The sequence below is a fragment of the Thamnophis sirtalis genome, unplaced genomic scaffold, assembly GCF_051295495.1.
Source record: "Thamnophis sirtalis isolate CommonGarterSnake01/CBP01778 unplaced genomic scaffold, rThaSir2_p1.2 scaffold_4, whole genome shotgun sequence".
Lineage (NCBI taxonomy): Eukaryota > Metazoa > Chordata > Lepidosauria > Squamata > Natricidae > Thamnophis > Thamnophis sirtalis.
The window spans coordinates 27,717,886-27,735,326 of NW_028261384.1; the positions used below are offsets into that span (position 1 = coordinate 27,717,886).

Consider the following 17,441-nt stretch of genomic DNA (forward strand, 5'->3'; position numbering starts at 1 on the left):
TAGGAAACCTACATATAGGAAATGACTATTGATAAAAATACAGAGAGCTGCATTTTCTTGTTTCATTGAGAACTGAAATTGGATATTAAATAGTGAGAACAACAATAGTGATAAAAATGGGGTGAGGACCATTTTGCTTTCCCTTGGTTTTAAAATCAGTTTCTGCAGAAGTATCCAATGTGGTGGAAAATGGCTTTGTTAGTACCCCAAATTCAGTCTGATGAAAAAATAGACTACATCAGTGACTTAGGAATTATGTTGAATCAGCCATTCCAAAGGAAAAACCTGTTAATGGTAATTGTTCATACTTGTTCATACAAAATCAAGGATATCATGACTGATTATCAGCAATTCAGGAGTATATATACACATTGAAAACATATTGATGGAAGCATAATCATTTTAAACTATTTTGTTGTGTATGCAACAAAACCAAAGAAAAATGTTCAATGTTCCTGTATATTTGCATTGTATTATTTGCTAAATAATTGTTTTACAATTGTTTAACTAGTATGTCTGTACTTTTTGCAGCTGAAGTTCAGAGTGAAATTGAACGAATATTTGAATTAGCAAGAACATTACAGTTGGTAGTACTTGATGCTGATACTATTAATCATCCTGCTCAACTTAGCAAAACTTCCCTGGCACCCATTATAGTATATGTAAAGATTACTTCTCCAAAGGTAAATAATTTCGTCTCATTGTTTCCCTTTTTTTCCTTTTATGTGATTATATCATGAAAGCACGTAGATTTTTACTGTTGCTATTAATACATTGACATTTTGAACCAATGAATGTTGAAAACAATCTTAATTGAATGGGAGCTTTTAATGAATTGTTAACATAATTTTACATTTCTTATTTCATTGAAAGATAGACTATCCTATATTACATAATTAATTGATGAAAGAGTTTCTAGTAAGTAATAACTTCATAGTTCAGAAGTAAAATTTGAGAAGGATAAATGTCTTCTCCTGAATACATATAACACTATACTCCATGTAGTCATTATTACTTTAAGACACTGGAATTAATTAATTAGAACATTCTAAAATTAAAGCTGTATAGTATATCCTATACTATTTCATTTTCTCATTAACTTCTATTTTAACTATAGTATCTTTTCCACAGGTTTTACAAAGACTGATAAAATCCCGAGGCAAATCTCAGGCTAAGCACCTTAACGTTCAAATGGTAGCAGCTGATAAACTGGCTCAGTGCCCTCCAGTGAGTCATTCTTAATATATATGTGTAGGGAAAAAAAACATTTTTCCAAGCTTTCCTGTTTTATAATTGTGGCAAATATTTGCTATTAGAACAAAAATCTTTTGGTTCAGTAATGGGTGCAATAGTAGGCAGTAAATGAAGTAGCCTGTGTGAAATGCAGTGATCAAATCAGCTATGGTCAAATCAGCTATTTACAGGTATGATAAAGAATAGCCAACATCTCTCCTTTGTTTTCCTCTTAAATGGGCAATCTTAATTTGGACTTCTTTCTATCCTGCTCAGGATGTTATGTCATTGTGTAGAGCTAATATTCTTAGTTTTTCTTTTTTATTTAGGAGCTTCAGGTAAAACATTATCTCCTAAACTGGCTCAAGAATTCTGGGTGTTATAGTTCACAAGTCATAAAGGGACCATAGTTCCCCACCTCTGTCCTAAACCTTGTAGACACTAATAGCAATAGCAGTAGACTTATATACCGCTTCATAGGCCTTTCAGGCCTCTCTAAGCGGTTTACAGAGAGTCAGCATATTGCCCCCAACAATCTGGGTCCTCATTTTACCCACCTCGGAAGGATGGAAGGCTGAGTCAACCCTGAGCCGGTGAGATTTGAACCGCTGACCTGCTGATCTAGCAGTAGCCTGCAGTGCTGCATTTAACCACTGCGCCACCTTGGCTCTAGACACTTTCTTTCATCACCTCTCAAACATCAGAATGGACTGTCCCTGTCACCCTGGAGATTTCAGATGAAGTTCTTTGTCCATTTGAGGCTGGCCAGACTTAAATGACCAATATACTGTTTTCTGGTTCCAAAACAGTATATTATATCAACTGGATAAAGGAGAAGGCTTGCACAGAAAACACATATTTTCATATACAGTACAATTACTTTTGAATATCATTGTATAATCTTAATTTCTGAATGTATTTCAGTGTGAGAAATCATTCTGTTTTTGTTTTGTTCTGTTTTGGTAGTTGAAATCAGAATGATACAAATGTGAGATTTTTAAAAAATATTTCTTAAAATGGTTAAAAAGGGAGACAAGAAAAAGGATATATTAAACCAAATATGATTTCTATTATTTTCATCTGAGGTAAAACTGTTATTGTTCCTGCAGTTAGCAATAGATATAAAACCGGACCATATATTTGAGAAAACTTTAATTTTAACTTGATTAATGGCAGTTATAAAGTATAGGTCAATTTCTCTGCTATGGCAGTACATCAGATATTCTGGCACCAGAATCCCAATGCCATAATTTTTTCCAGTGTTTAGCTATGGACATTCTAGTGGCATACCGTGTTGATTAAAATAATTACTAAATTATTTGGCCCAAATATTTGCCTTAATCGCTGAAAGTATATTTAGGGAAGCAAGTTCTGGATACATAGTTTTAGATTTACCAATCTCAGAAAACATCTCAGAGAAGATAGAAAACAAGGGGGCATGATCATGACAAGTGCAAATATGTTTTCCCCCCCCATAACTATTCCAAAAAGGGGTTATTTTTGTTCATATAAGCCATTTTATATGGAGTCTAGTACCATGTATAGAATAATTTAAGCAAATCTTCTTTAATTTGGATTGAAGATTAATTATTTAATTTAAATTGGTTTTCATTTCATATTTATTCTGTCTTGAATCTTAATTTATTGTTGGAAATCCTTTTCTAAACAATTTTCAAACTAATTAGATGTCAGTTTGTTCAATTCTAATATAATATAATTTATAAATAAGTTCCCCAAATATATGGGAGCACATTGGATCAGTATTTAAAGACACTAAGTTTGTCAGCTGGAAAGCTCCCGTTCCATGCACCAACTCTATTAGCACCAACTGCTAATCTACTTAGCAGTTTGAAATGATGCTAATGTGAATAGATTAATGGGTACCACTTGGTGGGAAGGTAATAGCGTTCCATGTAGCTTTGGCATATAGCCACGTTGGCCACCAAAAAACAGAGAAGAGCACCACCCCTTAGAGTTAGACATGACTGGACAGGAAATCTTTACCTTTTACCTTTTGATAGAACTGAAAGATTCAATATTATTGCTCTAAATTTAGCAAAGGACTTAAGCACACAGTCTTTTTCTAAATTTCTAAATAAAAATTCTAAAGGGTAAATGTGATTTACTTTTGTCCTCAAAACAAGCCACATATTAACATTAAATTAATTATTCTAAAATCATGTATTTTCTGCTTTTGTACTTGTTTAATATTGTTTGTGAGATTTTGCTTTTCCACATTTTTTTCCTCTGATAAGGAAATGTTTGATGTGATTTTGGATGAGAACCAGCTTGAAGATGCTTGTGAACACCTAGCTGACTATTTGGAAGCATACTGGAAGGCCACACATCCTACTATCAGCCACCCTTCCAATCAGCTTCTCACTCGCACATTGGCATCTGCCACTCTTCCTATCAATCCAGGCCCAAATGTTAATTTGCAGGTATGGTCATTTAAAAATGCAATACAATGGGTTGGTTATTGGGAAAACAGAATAACAGAGTTGGAAGGGACCTTGGAGGTCTTCTAATCCAATCCCCTGCTTAGGCAGGAAACCTTACACCAGGCAAATGGTTATCCAAAATCTTCTTTAAAAACTTCCAGTGTTGAAACATTCACAACTTCTGGAGGCAAGTTGTACCTACAACTAACAATCAGGAAATTTCTCCTTAGTTCTAGATTGCTTTTCTCGATTAGTTTCCACTCATTCTTGTCCTCCCCTCAGGTGCTTTGGAGAATAGCTTGACTCTCTCTTCTTTATGACAGCCCCTGAGATATTGGAACATTGCCATCATGTCACTCCTAGTCCTTCTTTTAATTAAACTAGACATACCCAATTCCAATAACCATTTTTCATATGTTTAGCCTCCAATTCCCTAATTATTTTTGTTGCTCTTCTCTGCACTCTTTCTAGAGTCTCCACACCCTTTTTACATCATTATTTATGTTATAAATATAATTGTAGCTTTCAAAAATCAGTTTGGTCTAATGATTAAGGTACCCAGCTTAGAAACCAGGCAGCTGTGAATTCTAGTCCCATTTCAGACATGAAAGTCAACTAGGTGACTTTGAACCACTTTCTTGGTCACTCTGTCTTAGTCCAACTCTTCTCACAGGCTGTTTGCTGTGGGAAAAATAGGAGGAGAAAGAAGTTTTCCTGACTCGAGTTATTTATAAAAACAAGACAGATTTTTTTAAAAAAATATATAAACAATTTCAATCCTATATCTTACACCTGTGTAATGTGATGTGGATCAAAATCCTGCAAATTTGCCAACTCTTGCAATATCATCACCTGTTCTATTATGTTGCATAACCTATTGCCTTCTGCAAAAGACAGTGAGAATAGCAGAAGGGCAAATGAATTATCTGAAACATTCCCAATAAAGATGGTAAATAAATAAATATGAAATAAAATTATTTTATTTTATTATAGATGTCCCCTACATTTAAAACATTCCATTAATATTTCTCTCTAAAATATTTTTGAAAACTAACAATAATAGAAAATATTGTGGTCTTTTTAAGAAAAAATCAAGTTGACTCTCATGGAATAAATTGGGGAAATTGCCATTATAAAATTCAGCTCTGAAACCAAGATTCTTCGTTAACAATCCACTTGCATATCTACCAAATTAGATGTAATATTCTCTGGAGACCAAGTACCAGTTTCAAAGTTAAGAAGAAATTATTTTCTTAGAAATTATAAATTTATAATATGCCTGAACAGTTCTGTCCTTGCTTTAACTTAATTTAACTCTAGGTTTGATCATGCAGACTGGATAACCAGAATATTAGCATATTTTTCACAATAACTGAAGGTTTTTTTATTTGCTTTTAAGTGATTTTATTGCTGAAATTAGTAAAAGACTGATAAAGCTACATCTCTAAACTAAGGTAATTAATTGCCATTTTTTAAGAATTTTTTTTATGGTGATGAACATGAGATTTGATTGTGCTTTGTCCTATTTTATTTCCATTTTCAATTGCTGGTATATATAGAGCTTGAATTCTTAATAATTCTTATTTTAAGAACAAAATACTGTCTTTAACAAGTATTGTTCTGCTGTTTGCAGTGATTTTTTTCCCCACTGATGCCTGCTCCAATTTTTTTTCTGAGGCTTATTTCATGCCTGGTTCATTCTTGTATTGCCAGATTATTTCTTTTTCTTTTGTGTGGTGCCTAGGCTCAGAGAAGGGATCAAACAGAAATTAGCATGACTGCCAGATGTTAGGATAAATTAGTAAATAAATAAGGACTGATCGCTTTCTTTTTGGAATGAAATTTCACTTATGCTATAAAAAAATGCTGATGATAAAGTTTGAATTATTAAATTAGTCTGAGTGGATAGCAATAAATAATTGCTTTAAACTTACTATTCTAAAGCATATTTGCTCAGTACAAATTTGCTCAGGAATTGTGAAGACTGACATCAATGATTTGAAAAGGCATTTTTCTAATGCATATTTACCATTTTGTTATATTGATCAGGGATCTCAGGTTGATCAGAGGAATGAGCAATCAACCACTGAAAGAACTGGTTCACAGGGAGAAGAAGAAACAAAAGTTGAAACTACCAGAAAATCTCAGCATCGCTCTTCCTCTTCAGGACATCATCATAACCATCGTAGTGGAACTAGCCGTGGTTTATCTCGACAAGAAACTATTGACTCAGAAACACAAGACAACAAAGATTCAGCATGTGTAGAACCAAAAGAGGACCAATCACATGAACCCTATGATTCTCAAAGAGATCATAATCACAAGGATGAAACCCATGGGGTCAGTGATCACAGACATCGAGAATCAAGGCATCGATCAAAGGAAAGGGACAGAGAGCAGGACCACAATGAAGGCAACAAACAACGTAGCCGCCATAAATCAAGGGACCAGTATTGTGACAGGGATGGAGAAGTGGTACCTAAGAAACGTAGTGACACTGTGGAATGGAAGAGAGATGTGTATATCCATCAGTAACACCTGCCTCTGACAGTTTTGTGTTTCTTTTGAAATTGGGTATGAGAAAGGTCCTTAAAATAATCTTGATTTTTTTTTCCACTGCAGAATGTAGTACACCTTGTATGCTGATTTTAAAGTGCTGGTACTTTCAAATTGAGGATATATAATAGGATATTCATTTTGATTAAGGTTGTAACTCATTGGCATAGTGCAACTACAGAATTTCTGAAGTTATGCTATGCTTTTTTCCCCCCAAACTGATTCTTGTAGCTGCCATTTGAACAGATATCTGTTGCCATCAAGGTTGTGCTACTGTTTTTAGACAAAATACAGTTGATGTTTAATACTTTTCCCCATTTTTCAGCTAGCCAAAATCAGCATATTCAAATTGAAGCTATCAATAGCTCTTTTTTAAAAACAAATCTATAGGCTCTTGACATATTGATTTCTGTTGCTTGTTCCTCTGGTGGACTACATTTTGAAACAGAATTCAGTCTTGCCTTATACACAGGGGATCATAAAGTCAAAATATCTTTTCTATATACTGGTACTGTGTACTGTATAGACAGTTTATAAATGTTATTTCTGCAGGCACCTCCTTACATAAGATTGATCACACTATTTTAGAATCCTAATGCCAAATCAGCAGATTTGCTTTTGAATTATGGGCAACTGAAAAATGGGTAGCACTGTTTACTCTAGACACACATTCTTATACTTAGTGTAAATAGGACTGACCACTTTAGATAACATGCTGGATTTTTCTTGCAAACGTATCATCTTTGCATTTAGAATCTATGGCAAAAATAATGTGACACTATAAATGGTCCTGCTGTGCACACTACTTAACCAATTGCTCTGACAGCACAGGTTTTTTTATCAACTTGACGGGCAACGGTTGACATGTATAAGCATGTGTGTGCCTGAATGAGAGTGTGTGTGTTTGTATTGTGTATGAGAAAGGGAGAGAGGGACGGGGAGAGATTATTAAAATTACCTGAGGATCATCCCATATCTTATGAATCTGCCATAATTATCATATGTTTAAGTTTAGGTATAATATCTTGTCAAGGAGGAGATATGGATGGTTATTCTTTTTATAGAAGCATATCATCTGCTTCAAGCTTGATCACAGCACCTGAATGTGGAAACTAGGATTAAATCATAATGCATCAATCAGCTCCAAGTATAGATTATTCTAAAATCTCTGTGGTTTTATTTTTTCATTGCTGTTTTTTAACTCAGAAGCTCAAGATTGCAGGCAAGTGACATGGGAAAGTTTACAACTAACAGGTAATTGGGAAAACATCAATCTGCTGGCTTTTTATTTTATTTTATTTTTTGAGGATCCAGGAAAGTTAAAAACATAAGCAAATGTGACTGAGTGTTTCACTGGAAATGTAAACTTTTTGTGTTCTAGGGTGTTTGTTTAGTAAGACAAGTTTACACAACTTGTGGGGAGTTATTTTGTTGGAAAATAAATTTTGTAGCTTCTCTGCTTTTTTCTATATTTGACCATCTTTCTATTCTAATCAATTTGTTTATTTAACTTTTACTTATGGGCTTTACTGCTACACGGTTGCTGAACCATTATAATTTCTACATTTTTGTCAGAAACAAATAATACTACAATAATACTGTCATTGCATTTTTCAAGTGATACTGTAAATAATTGTAGTATTTACAATATATATTTACAATAAAGATCCTGGATAGAACTAAATCTAGCCAATCCATGCATGAGGAATGTGTGTGTGTGTGAGTGTGTGTGTGTGTGAGTGTGTGTGTGTATTTACATTCATCACACATAGACAGGCTATATTTAGTTCTGCCCAGCATCTTTATTAAATAAGTATTATAGAAAAGAATAAGAATAAAGGAATAATATTAAGCAAATTGACTTAACATACATAGCATAAAAGATATTTATTTATATTGGGAGGGGAAGATCATTGTAGCTAAAAACATGTATTCAACTCTCCTGAAAATTCTCCTTAACATGTATAAAAGTTGAAAGTCTTTCATAAATATGCAACATATTGAAATATTTGGGGTAAATTCTCCAAATGTAGGCATAGTTACAAAATGTACTGCAGGTAGTATTTCAGTGTTGTATTCGTAAATTAACTGTGTACATAGTGTCTTAAAATGTAAAAATCTCTGTTGCAGAAGAAATTAGTATTTGACTTCATACTTTTCATTCTAATATCCAAGCTACAAGACCAAATTTTGTATTAGAATCTTGTGGCTACAAAGAAATACATATACATAAAAAAGAAGATAACTAAAGTATGAAAAGAGAAACAAGTGCAAACTGGTAATTCCAAAGAGTAATTATCAGGAAATATATAGTTACAGAATTAAAAGAACATGAAAAGTAATGTCTCTTTTGAGTTGAAGTCAGCTCCTTGGGACATAATGGATATACCCATGTAGTTTTATTGGCAAAAATATAAAAAAGGTTTACCATTGCTACCCTATGCATGTTTTTTCTAGAATCATAGAAACACTGGAATATTTTTAATGGATGATTATCCAGATTGTTTGAAAAGTCCAGTGAAGGGGTAGAAAGCACTTCATTCACTGGTACCTATTTTCAAGAAGCTTTTCCTAATACCTAATCTATATATTTGAAATTTCATTCCATCAGTTTTAATTTTACTTTCTGGTGCAAATCAGAATAAGTTTTAACTCTTTACAATGTAATAGCGTTTAGAATTTTTGAAGACCACTATCATGTACCTTGTAAATTTTCTCTTTTTCAAATTAAACTTACTTAGATCTTTTAATTGTTCCTCATAGAACTTAGTTTTCATTGTCTTGGTGGTCCTTCTCTGGACTTGCTTCAGTTTATTTAAAATTTATATAGCCACCCATCTCACCAACAAATGACTCTGGGGGATGAACAACAGAAAATAATTAATCTGTATGTTTTTTAAGTTGGCAGGTGCAGAACTGAATGCAATATCCCGAGTGAGACTTAACCAAGGCAGAGTAGAGCAAAATAATTATTTACCATAGTCTGGATTGCCAGTATTTGTATGATCTAGACTTCTACTGCTAGTTCAATTTGTTTGTGGGGGCGGGGGAGAATCATTTCCCAATTAAGTTTCCAAAGCCCCCAAATATCCAGGTTCTTATTTTTCAACATAGAAATGTGTATTGATATTAAAACTAAAATGTAGATCTTCCCTTATGCATATTTTGGGATGTTTCAGAATGAATAAAAGCAAGAGTTTTACAAGCTTAGGAATAATTTCCCCTTCAGCTCTATAGATATGAGAGATCATACTGATACCAATTTGTTTTCCTCAACAAGTTAAAATATAAAAGATACATAAAATCTTAGGTTAAAATAAATTATGATAGAAGAAAAACATTTAAAATAAACAATTGTGCTTTGTAGGACAGTAGACAGAGGTCCTGTATGTTTGTAAGATCATATGGGTGGGAGCCAATCAATTGCACTGAGAAATGACTTCCACAAACAAAGATGGAGCAAAAATGAATAAAAAAATTCATTCCAAGCCAGACACTACTGGAGGTGGATCTCTGAAGATTGAGTGGGATGAATCTTGCATTCCTCAAATATAAAAGAGTGAGGACTTTCAAAATAAGCAACATAATGTACACAGAAACAAACTGACAGCCAGTATAAAGATTTCAAAATGGGTGTTATGAGAACTCTAGAGATTAACCTAGCTGTAGCATTTTATATTTGTTCAGGTTTCTCAGAGTTAACTACAATTAATGACCATATTTTTGCCAATTACATTTAAAAATGTGGAAGAAATTGTGTAGCTATCCTTTTTATGATAACGGGTTCTCCATTAGGAAGCTATTTACTCAAAACTTTGACACACAGAAATTACTATATTTCCATATTGAAAAAGCTTGATTTTATAATTTAAGTAATTTTTTGAATGAAGTGCTTCAGATCTCCTTTCAATGCAGTTTCTTTCTGTTATCAAAGTAGTAGCTGATCTTTTTTTTTAAGATTTCTGCCTATGACTGAAAAAAGAGTATTATAGATTAATGGAACTCTAAAAGAACATTTGAGTTGTACAACACTTTATCTCCAAATATTCCTGGATGTAATACTTATTGTTATAATACCCATTTTTGCAAATCATAAATATAGTTCCAAAGACAACAAAAATACTTTATATAACACATATAAAGTATTAATTTGTATAACATAACCACATACCTCTTGTCAATAGATTCTCGAGTTGAGCTTTGCTAGATGCTCACTTTCTAACTTGATCTTTAGATGCTTAAATGCTACAACTCTTAGTTCATTTTTCTTCAGCAGCTTAAAAGATGTTTTGTGTCTTCAGCAAGCATGAATTCCATTAGATATTTTACCTTTGTTAAAGTTTTATTCTACTTTACTAAGCAGGTTTATTTTAACCAAATCACATTGGTGCTTAAAGGCCTGTGATCTCTGAGACAATTTTTTTCAGAACTGGAATCATTCATCTGAATTCCATTGCATACAAACAGAACATATCAGATATATCAACTAACATAAATCAGATTATACTTTAGGTTTTTTTATATTGCTCTATTCACTATTTATAGGTAACAGATTACACTATCTGGAAAAATTGCAGCAAACATTATGAGTTGAAGTTGAATATCCGTAAGCCCACATTACTTTATCCCTGAACAAGTGATTCCAAGCATTCTGTCCCCTTATTTCTATTTTACTTCCATAAGGAAACAGATTAATGTTTCTAATTGTTCTATTTTTCTATCGCTTTTCAACTAGTATCCAATGCCTATTTTTGTTGCAGATATTTGAGATATTTTTATAACTTTACTCCAAATTCTGCAATTTTTTAAATCACATAAGCATATATTACAAAACTCTATTCCCTTGCCCAACATTAGATAGCAAGATTTTAGTAGGACATTATAATTAAAACCTTTTATAAATAAAAGATGCAAGTCTGCTATTCTTATTCATGTTTGTCAAAAAAAGGATCATAAAACTTGAAAAAGTGTAACCAAAATGATACAGTATGAAACTAGTCAACTTCCTTATATTTGAGGGGGGCTGCTAAAATAGATAAGGAGACCATAAATAAGAAAAATAAAATTAAACTTGATGTGGGTAATGTTGACACATAAACATATTAAAATACAAGCACTAAAACACTGGGTCTTAGTGGAGAGTTTTTCATACAATGCATACACAATTGTACAATTGCTTTATCTCCAACATGGCAAAAATCACCAATGGTTTTAAAGGGAAACTAAAATTTAAGAAGGACATGAGTATTTAGAGGATTTCCCTTGTTGCTTCATCTCAGTATTTCTTCTTTGGTTCTGCGCCCGAATCACATACAACACATCTGATGTTTGAACAGTTAGCATTCCTGATATCATAAGTGAACATGCACTGTTGTGCTGGTAGACCCAAGCAAAACACATAATTTTGTGGAGAAGCATTTATAAAGCTCTCAAATTAATCATAATTAGCAGTCAGATGCTCACTTAATACCAGTTCTGATTAAATGAAATTCTTTAATATTATAAAATTGTTTTTCAAAAGCAATCTGTTAGATTTTATAAAGTAGGGATGTCAAACTCGCATCATTACGGTGGCATCACATGATGTATCAGGACTTTCCCCCTTTGCTAAACCAGGTATGGGCGTGGCCAGAGTGTGACAAATCTAGCCCATGGGTCAGGGTCATAAAGTTTATTAAAATCCATTCAAACTTTATTTTGAACTCAGTAGTTTGAAAGTAAGATTGCTACTGTGTGTGATAGTAAACAAAACCATATGGGCAAACTGAGCAAACAAGTTTCCATAATTAGTGATCTGTTGTTAAATGTAAAACCAAATGAAACTTGAAACTTTCCAAATTGAAATGGCCCATTTCCTTAGACTTGTTTCTCCAACCTGAGGATTTCTCCCAGGAGAAACAGCTGGCTGATTTTACTGCTGCTATAGCAACTATGTCGTCAGACTGTTGGCTTAGCAACATAGCTGGAGCACAAAGCAGTTTGGAACACTCCAAAGGCTAAAAAGAAAGCATAGATTTATTTACATTGATGTATAAAGCAATTTTCACTGCACTTTTATAAATTTTGCAATAAAAAATCCTATACAGTCTTTGTTTGCCAGGCGTATCAAATCCTCAAAGTTGACATTTTGCAAAAAATAACAGTCAATTCCCTGCAAAATAATTTCAGATGGATCAAATCTCTGTAGCAGTTTCAGCTGCTCAGGTGACAGTCCAGCTCCCATCATGCCTTCTCCGCCAACATGGGGCTCCTTTTAGGGAGCAAAATAAAAGGAACAATTGGTTATTTGCTTGGTCATTATTTAACTTAAAACAGAAGATGATATTTATAAAGGTCGGCATACTAGCTCTACCTTTGCAAGAACATTATTGGAATATTTTTAAGGCAGAAAACTGTCTTGCTATTAATCTCCGTAAAGAAAATAATTGAAAACCAACCAAACTGTTTAATGCCAACCAAACTGTTTTCAATAGGTACAGTTTATTTCTATATATATCATGCTATTAGTATGCTAATAAAATAGCATTGCAATAAAATACTATGTAATAAAATAAAGCATAAAAATCTATATTTAATAGCAAAAATTAAATATAGATGAAAAGGGACATGATTATATTAAGTTGCCATCTAAAATAATTTGAGTTCCTTTGTTGTAGGTGGAAGTAACAATTCCTATGTTAAGTAACAAAAATGTACTAAAACTTAGTCCGCAGTTGCATAGACCCTTATATGGGAATATGTCTCATAGAATTCAGTTGCCCTCCTGCTACTCTCAATTCTTTTGCAGGAGGAAAATTGGTATGCAAAATAAGAACTGTCAGATCTATTCTGATGAATGTTACAGCAGCTGGCCAGTTTGCAGGCTCTGGGTCCACACCCCAGTAAGCAGGTAGAAGATACAGGATTAGGCTTTTTTTAAACTTCTGCATTTACTGTTTTATTTGTCACCAACATACCCAATGCTCCTACTTCCTATTCATCTCACAACTACGCTTAGATATTGGTTGGGAAAACTGAGAGGGGTTCCGCCAAAGTCACTCAGTCAGTTTTCATGCCTGGAGGTGGTGGTGGTGATAGAACTAATCTCATTTAACCTAGCAAGTCAATTTTAATACTTAAAATATATATGCTTAAAAAAAAATCTGATTTTAATTTGGGTACTAAAAATGCAAAGGCAATTCTTTAAGGCTCAGTAAATTAAGTACAAAATCCATTTCTTGGCCTTACTAGATTCAATACCTCAACAACAGTAATTTAAAGCAGGAATATATAATATTGATTGGGCATGCTTTGTATAAAACTCTTCCTGATACTAAAAGCCTATTGCAGTATTGTGTGCTTTTTTCCCTCTAAGATACCATATATAGCTAGCCCCAGCAAAAATCAGTTCAGCTTTCTAAAGTAGATTGAACTGTTTACTTTCCCTCCCAAAGTATTTCATTTTAGCATTTGTATAATTTACAGAATGTGAAGTTCAAAAAGAAATAAAACATTCAGTCTAAGTTGGCTTCTTAACCACGCAGAGTTTGTTTTAAAACCCACCCAATCTCTAAAGTTTAAAAAATGCTACACCATTTTTTATGAAATCACATAATAATTGAGGAATGTTTCTTAGCTGTTCAGGACAGGAAGTTGGCTAAAAAAGCTCATTCTAGTTGTGTGCAGAGATAAACCATGATTTAGCAAGATATACAATTAATGCCTTCTCAAATGCTCCTTTCTATTTCCCCCCCCCCCCCCTTAAACTCTCTAATTCTTGGAGACTGCCTGAACAAGTCCTTTCAGGTTTTTTGGCAAGCTTTTTCTGAGTGGTTTGCCATTGTCTCCCTTCTAGGATTGAGATAGAGTGACTAGCCTAAGGTCACCCTGCAGGCTTTGTGTCCAAGGTGGGGGTAGAACTCCTGGTTTCTCATCTGATGCTTTAACCACTACACCAAACTGACCCTCTACAGATGTAAGCAAAATATGGAAGTGAGTTTAAAAATTACAAAATATATTTTTCCTAGGCAGCGGGATAAATTTGTTAACTCCCAAAAGAAAACAAAAGAAATGACAGATTCTTGATAACATAATAGATATTTCTTGATATCAGCTCATTTTTTTTAGCTACTAAAATGTAATTGCAATCAGGTGAATTCTTCCACAAGATGTTTTCAACTGACAAAGTAATATAAAAGTGGAAAGCAAAGTTACGTAGATGAAATTTTACAAAGAAGTTTGTTCTTACCTGTGACTTAAGTTGGAGGCAAGGAAAAGTTTCTAGTGCCCAAGCCACTTGCTCTTCGTTCTCAGAAAGGGTAATTGTGCACGTACTATATACTAGGATGCCCCCTGGCTTTAGCAGTTGCACTGCCTAGGATGACAATCAGATTTTCACTTCGTAGAATTTTTGCCAGTATTTCACAAATAACACTATTTTTAAAAGATATAAATTACAGATAATCCTCAATTTGCAACCATTTACTTAGGAACTGTTTGAAGTTAGAATGGTGCTGAAAAAAGTGATTTATGAATGATTCTCACACAATCCACATAATCAAAATTGGGGACAGATACACTGTGACAATGTGATCACTATTTATGTCCTTCCCATCTTGTTTCTGACAAGCAAATTCAATGAGGGAAGCTTAACAAATGCATGATTTGCTTAAGAACTGCTGTGTGTCTCTTAACAAGAATGGCAGAAAAAGCCACACAATTGGATGCAACTCATTTAACTTAGCAATGGAAATTTTGGGGTCAATTATGGTTGTAAGTCAAGGATTACCTGCAGTTTAAAAGCTTCACTACAGGTCAATGGCACTGTGCACATTAATTATAATATTGGTGTTCAAAGATTCATGGCTACTAATCATAATGGAACCACCATAGAAATGTGGCTGAAAGTGAAGAATTCTTACTATTTGGTGTATATCTCCACAACCCTGCCTCTTATTTGCATCCAACCTTTTCTAGCAATACTGTGTGATTGAATGGTAAATATTATTTACCAGGAGGTATTCTCCGAGGATGATCCAATAATTCCCAGATTCCTTTAGGAGAAAAAGAAGAACTGAAGACACCTTCTCTAAAGAATTGTATGAAAGACTTTACTTTCATTTTGGCTCAATGTCTTCCAATAGACAACAGAAGACATCTGAACAAATAAACAGTTGAAGTTGCAATTGCACTATTACAGCAAATATCTTGATTTTTCCCTCATACCCTTTTTTCAGAAATTGTTATATAGCCAAGGTAAAGAAAAGAAAAAAAATCTTTTAACAAATTTGTTTCCTGAAACTAAATTATTTCTGGTGTAAGGATATGAGAAAAAGTTTATCAGACATAATCTTATATCAACTCTGTTTGACAGTCGCTTGTATTAATTTTAATAAAATTTATTTCTTTTAAAATAACCCAGCAATCAATTGACAACTACCATCCATCTTCTTCATATTTTATTTTATAGTTTTTACTATTAAACATACCACTCTAAAAAGCTTGCGTTGCAAAGGCTGATAGGAAGTTATTTCTTTTAAAGACCATGAATAAGCCAAATTTGGCCTCTGTCCCATTCCACTGCATGGAGCATCAAGAAGTATCCTGTCGAAAGACTCAGGTAAGAATGGAGGTCCTTCTGCAAAAAGAAAAGAAAAATTTCAAAGACTATAGTTTGCATGTTTTACATAACCAATTGTTATTAATGAAAATTTCTGAGAACTTAATTAAAATTCCATAAATCATTATCAATTCAATGTAGTTAATATAGTAGAATCTAGTTGAACCCTACTGGCATTGGTTCAAAGTCTTTTTAATTAACTGTTATAAATAGCCATTGTATTTAGATGGAATTTTTATCACTATTATTTATTAAACAAATTTATATATTATAGCTGCATAGATGATTCCAGATAGCTTACAAAATTTTAATTATAGTTGCTTTTGCCTTCCACTCTATTTCTATGTAACAAGAAAATGTGTCCTGTTTAATTGGTATAAAAGTTGATCCAGTCTCCTTAAATCTGTATCATGATGTGAAGTCAAGATTTAATGTGTATTGAAATCCTGTGTAATAGACCAACACTTCACTTGTATTGATGAAAAATGAATCTAAGTACTAACATTTTAAGTTACATCTTGTAGAAAGACAAAATGTGTTTATGAAGCAACTGATGTGGAAAGATTAAGTTCATTAAAAAGACATTCTAAGGATCTGTTGGACAAGTAATTTTCCTACTTTAGTCACCAAACTGCACTACACAATGATTAAAAATGCAATATAACTTTAACAAAAGTAGATCCTTCTTTCTCACTTTTTTTCCATCTTATGTAGTCCATGTTGCTCCTATGAAGCTAGTAAGCTTCAGAAATTTTCATACCAAGTCCTCATAAATGATCATTTGGTAAGTTACAGTACTGGTATTATTAAGCAAATGGTAGATCAGAATGCTCTTCGAAGTTACAGCTGGCAACTCTTCTGCAGTCATATGATCAAAATTTGATTGCTTGCCAGCCTATCAGCATTTATTACTTCAGCATACACTTAATTACCCTACATACCTATACCTGCCTTCCCATGTCTGCCCTTTTGGCTATCTAGCACTCCACCTATGCCTACCTCTGCAGCCTTTACCCTTCATGCTGACCTTCTTCCTCCAACTGCTGAGGTGTGCCCAGTCTAGGTCTCATAAGACTACATGAAGGTCATCAGCAGAGAAGTGTGATGTCCTTGCCTGATAGCGCACAGTCCTCAGTCTAATAACTGTGTGTGATACTACCAGGCTACTAGGAGCCCTAGTAGTGTAGTGATTAAAATATAGAATTGCAGCTAACTCTGCCCACAGCCTGGAGTTCAATTCTGATGGGGCTCAAGGTTTATTCACTCTTCCATTTTTTTAAGATTGGTAAAATGAGAACTAGATTGTTGGGGGGGGGATATGCAAATAATGTTTTACATTGTAAACCGCCATAGAGTGCTGTAAAGCCCTATAGGGCAGTATATAATCCTAAGTGCAATTGCTACCAGAACTATCGTTTCTAAGTAGTGAAGTCATGTGATGCTTTGCTCAATGACCACATCACTTAGAAACAGAGATTCTAGTCCCACTTAGATTTGTTAATCAAGGACTACGTGTATAATTTTAAACATTGCATCTTACTGTGCCATCCAAATCAAATTCAAATTAACCTTTATATCATAACCTGTAATTTATTCCATGAACAATAGTTAAA

The 17,441-nt window shown here is 33.5% G+C and overlaps 2 protein-coding genes across 11 annotated transcripts in view; one reads left to right on the forward strand and one right to left on the reverse strand.

Moving 5' to 3' along the window:
• CACNB2 (calcium voltage-gated channel auxiliary subunit beta 2) overlaps positions 1 to 16,421 on the forward strand; it is a 179,782-nt gene extending 163,361 nt beyond the window's left edge. For all 5 annotated transcript variants that reach the window (XM_014062528.2, XM_014062529.2, XM_014062526.2 and 2 more), the window contains 4 exons: positions 532 to 683; positions 1,132 to 1,227; positions 3,489 to 3,674; positions 5,724 to 16,421. In XM_014062528.2, the coding sequence (XP_013918003.2) occupies positions 532 to 683; positions 1,132 to 1,227; positions 3,489 to 3,674; positions 5,724 to 6,209 (920 nt within the window). In that variant the 3' untranslated portion in view covers positions 6,210 to 16,421. The remainder of the gene's footprint in view (positions 1 to 531; positions 684 to 1,131; positions 1,228 to 3,488; positions 3,675 to 5,723) is intronic.
• The window catches only part of NSUN6 (NOP2/Sun RNA methyltransferase 6), a 31,011-nt gene continuing 25,797 nt past the window's right edge, over positions 12,228 to 17,441 (reverse strand). For 5 of the 6 annotated variants that reach the window (XM_087712671.1, XM_087712672.1, XM_087712668.1 and 2 more), the window contains 4 exons: positions 15,698 to 15,846; positions 15,221 to 15,262; positions 14,458 to 14,583; positions 12,228 to 12,480 (listed from right to left, as the gene is read on the reverse strand). In XM_087712671.1, the coding sequence (XP_087568797.1) occupies positions 12,274 to 12,480; positions 14,458 to 14,583; positions 15,221 to 15,262; positions 15,698 to 15,846 (524 nt within the window). In that variant the 3' untranslated portion in view covers positions 12,228 to 12,273. The remainder of the gene's footprint in view (positions 12,481 to 14,457; positions 14,584 to 15,220; positions 15,263 to 15,697; positions 15,847 to 17,441) is intronic. The other variant, XM_014062530.2, reaches the window with a different exon arrangement.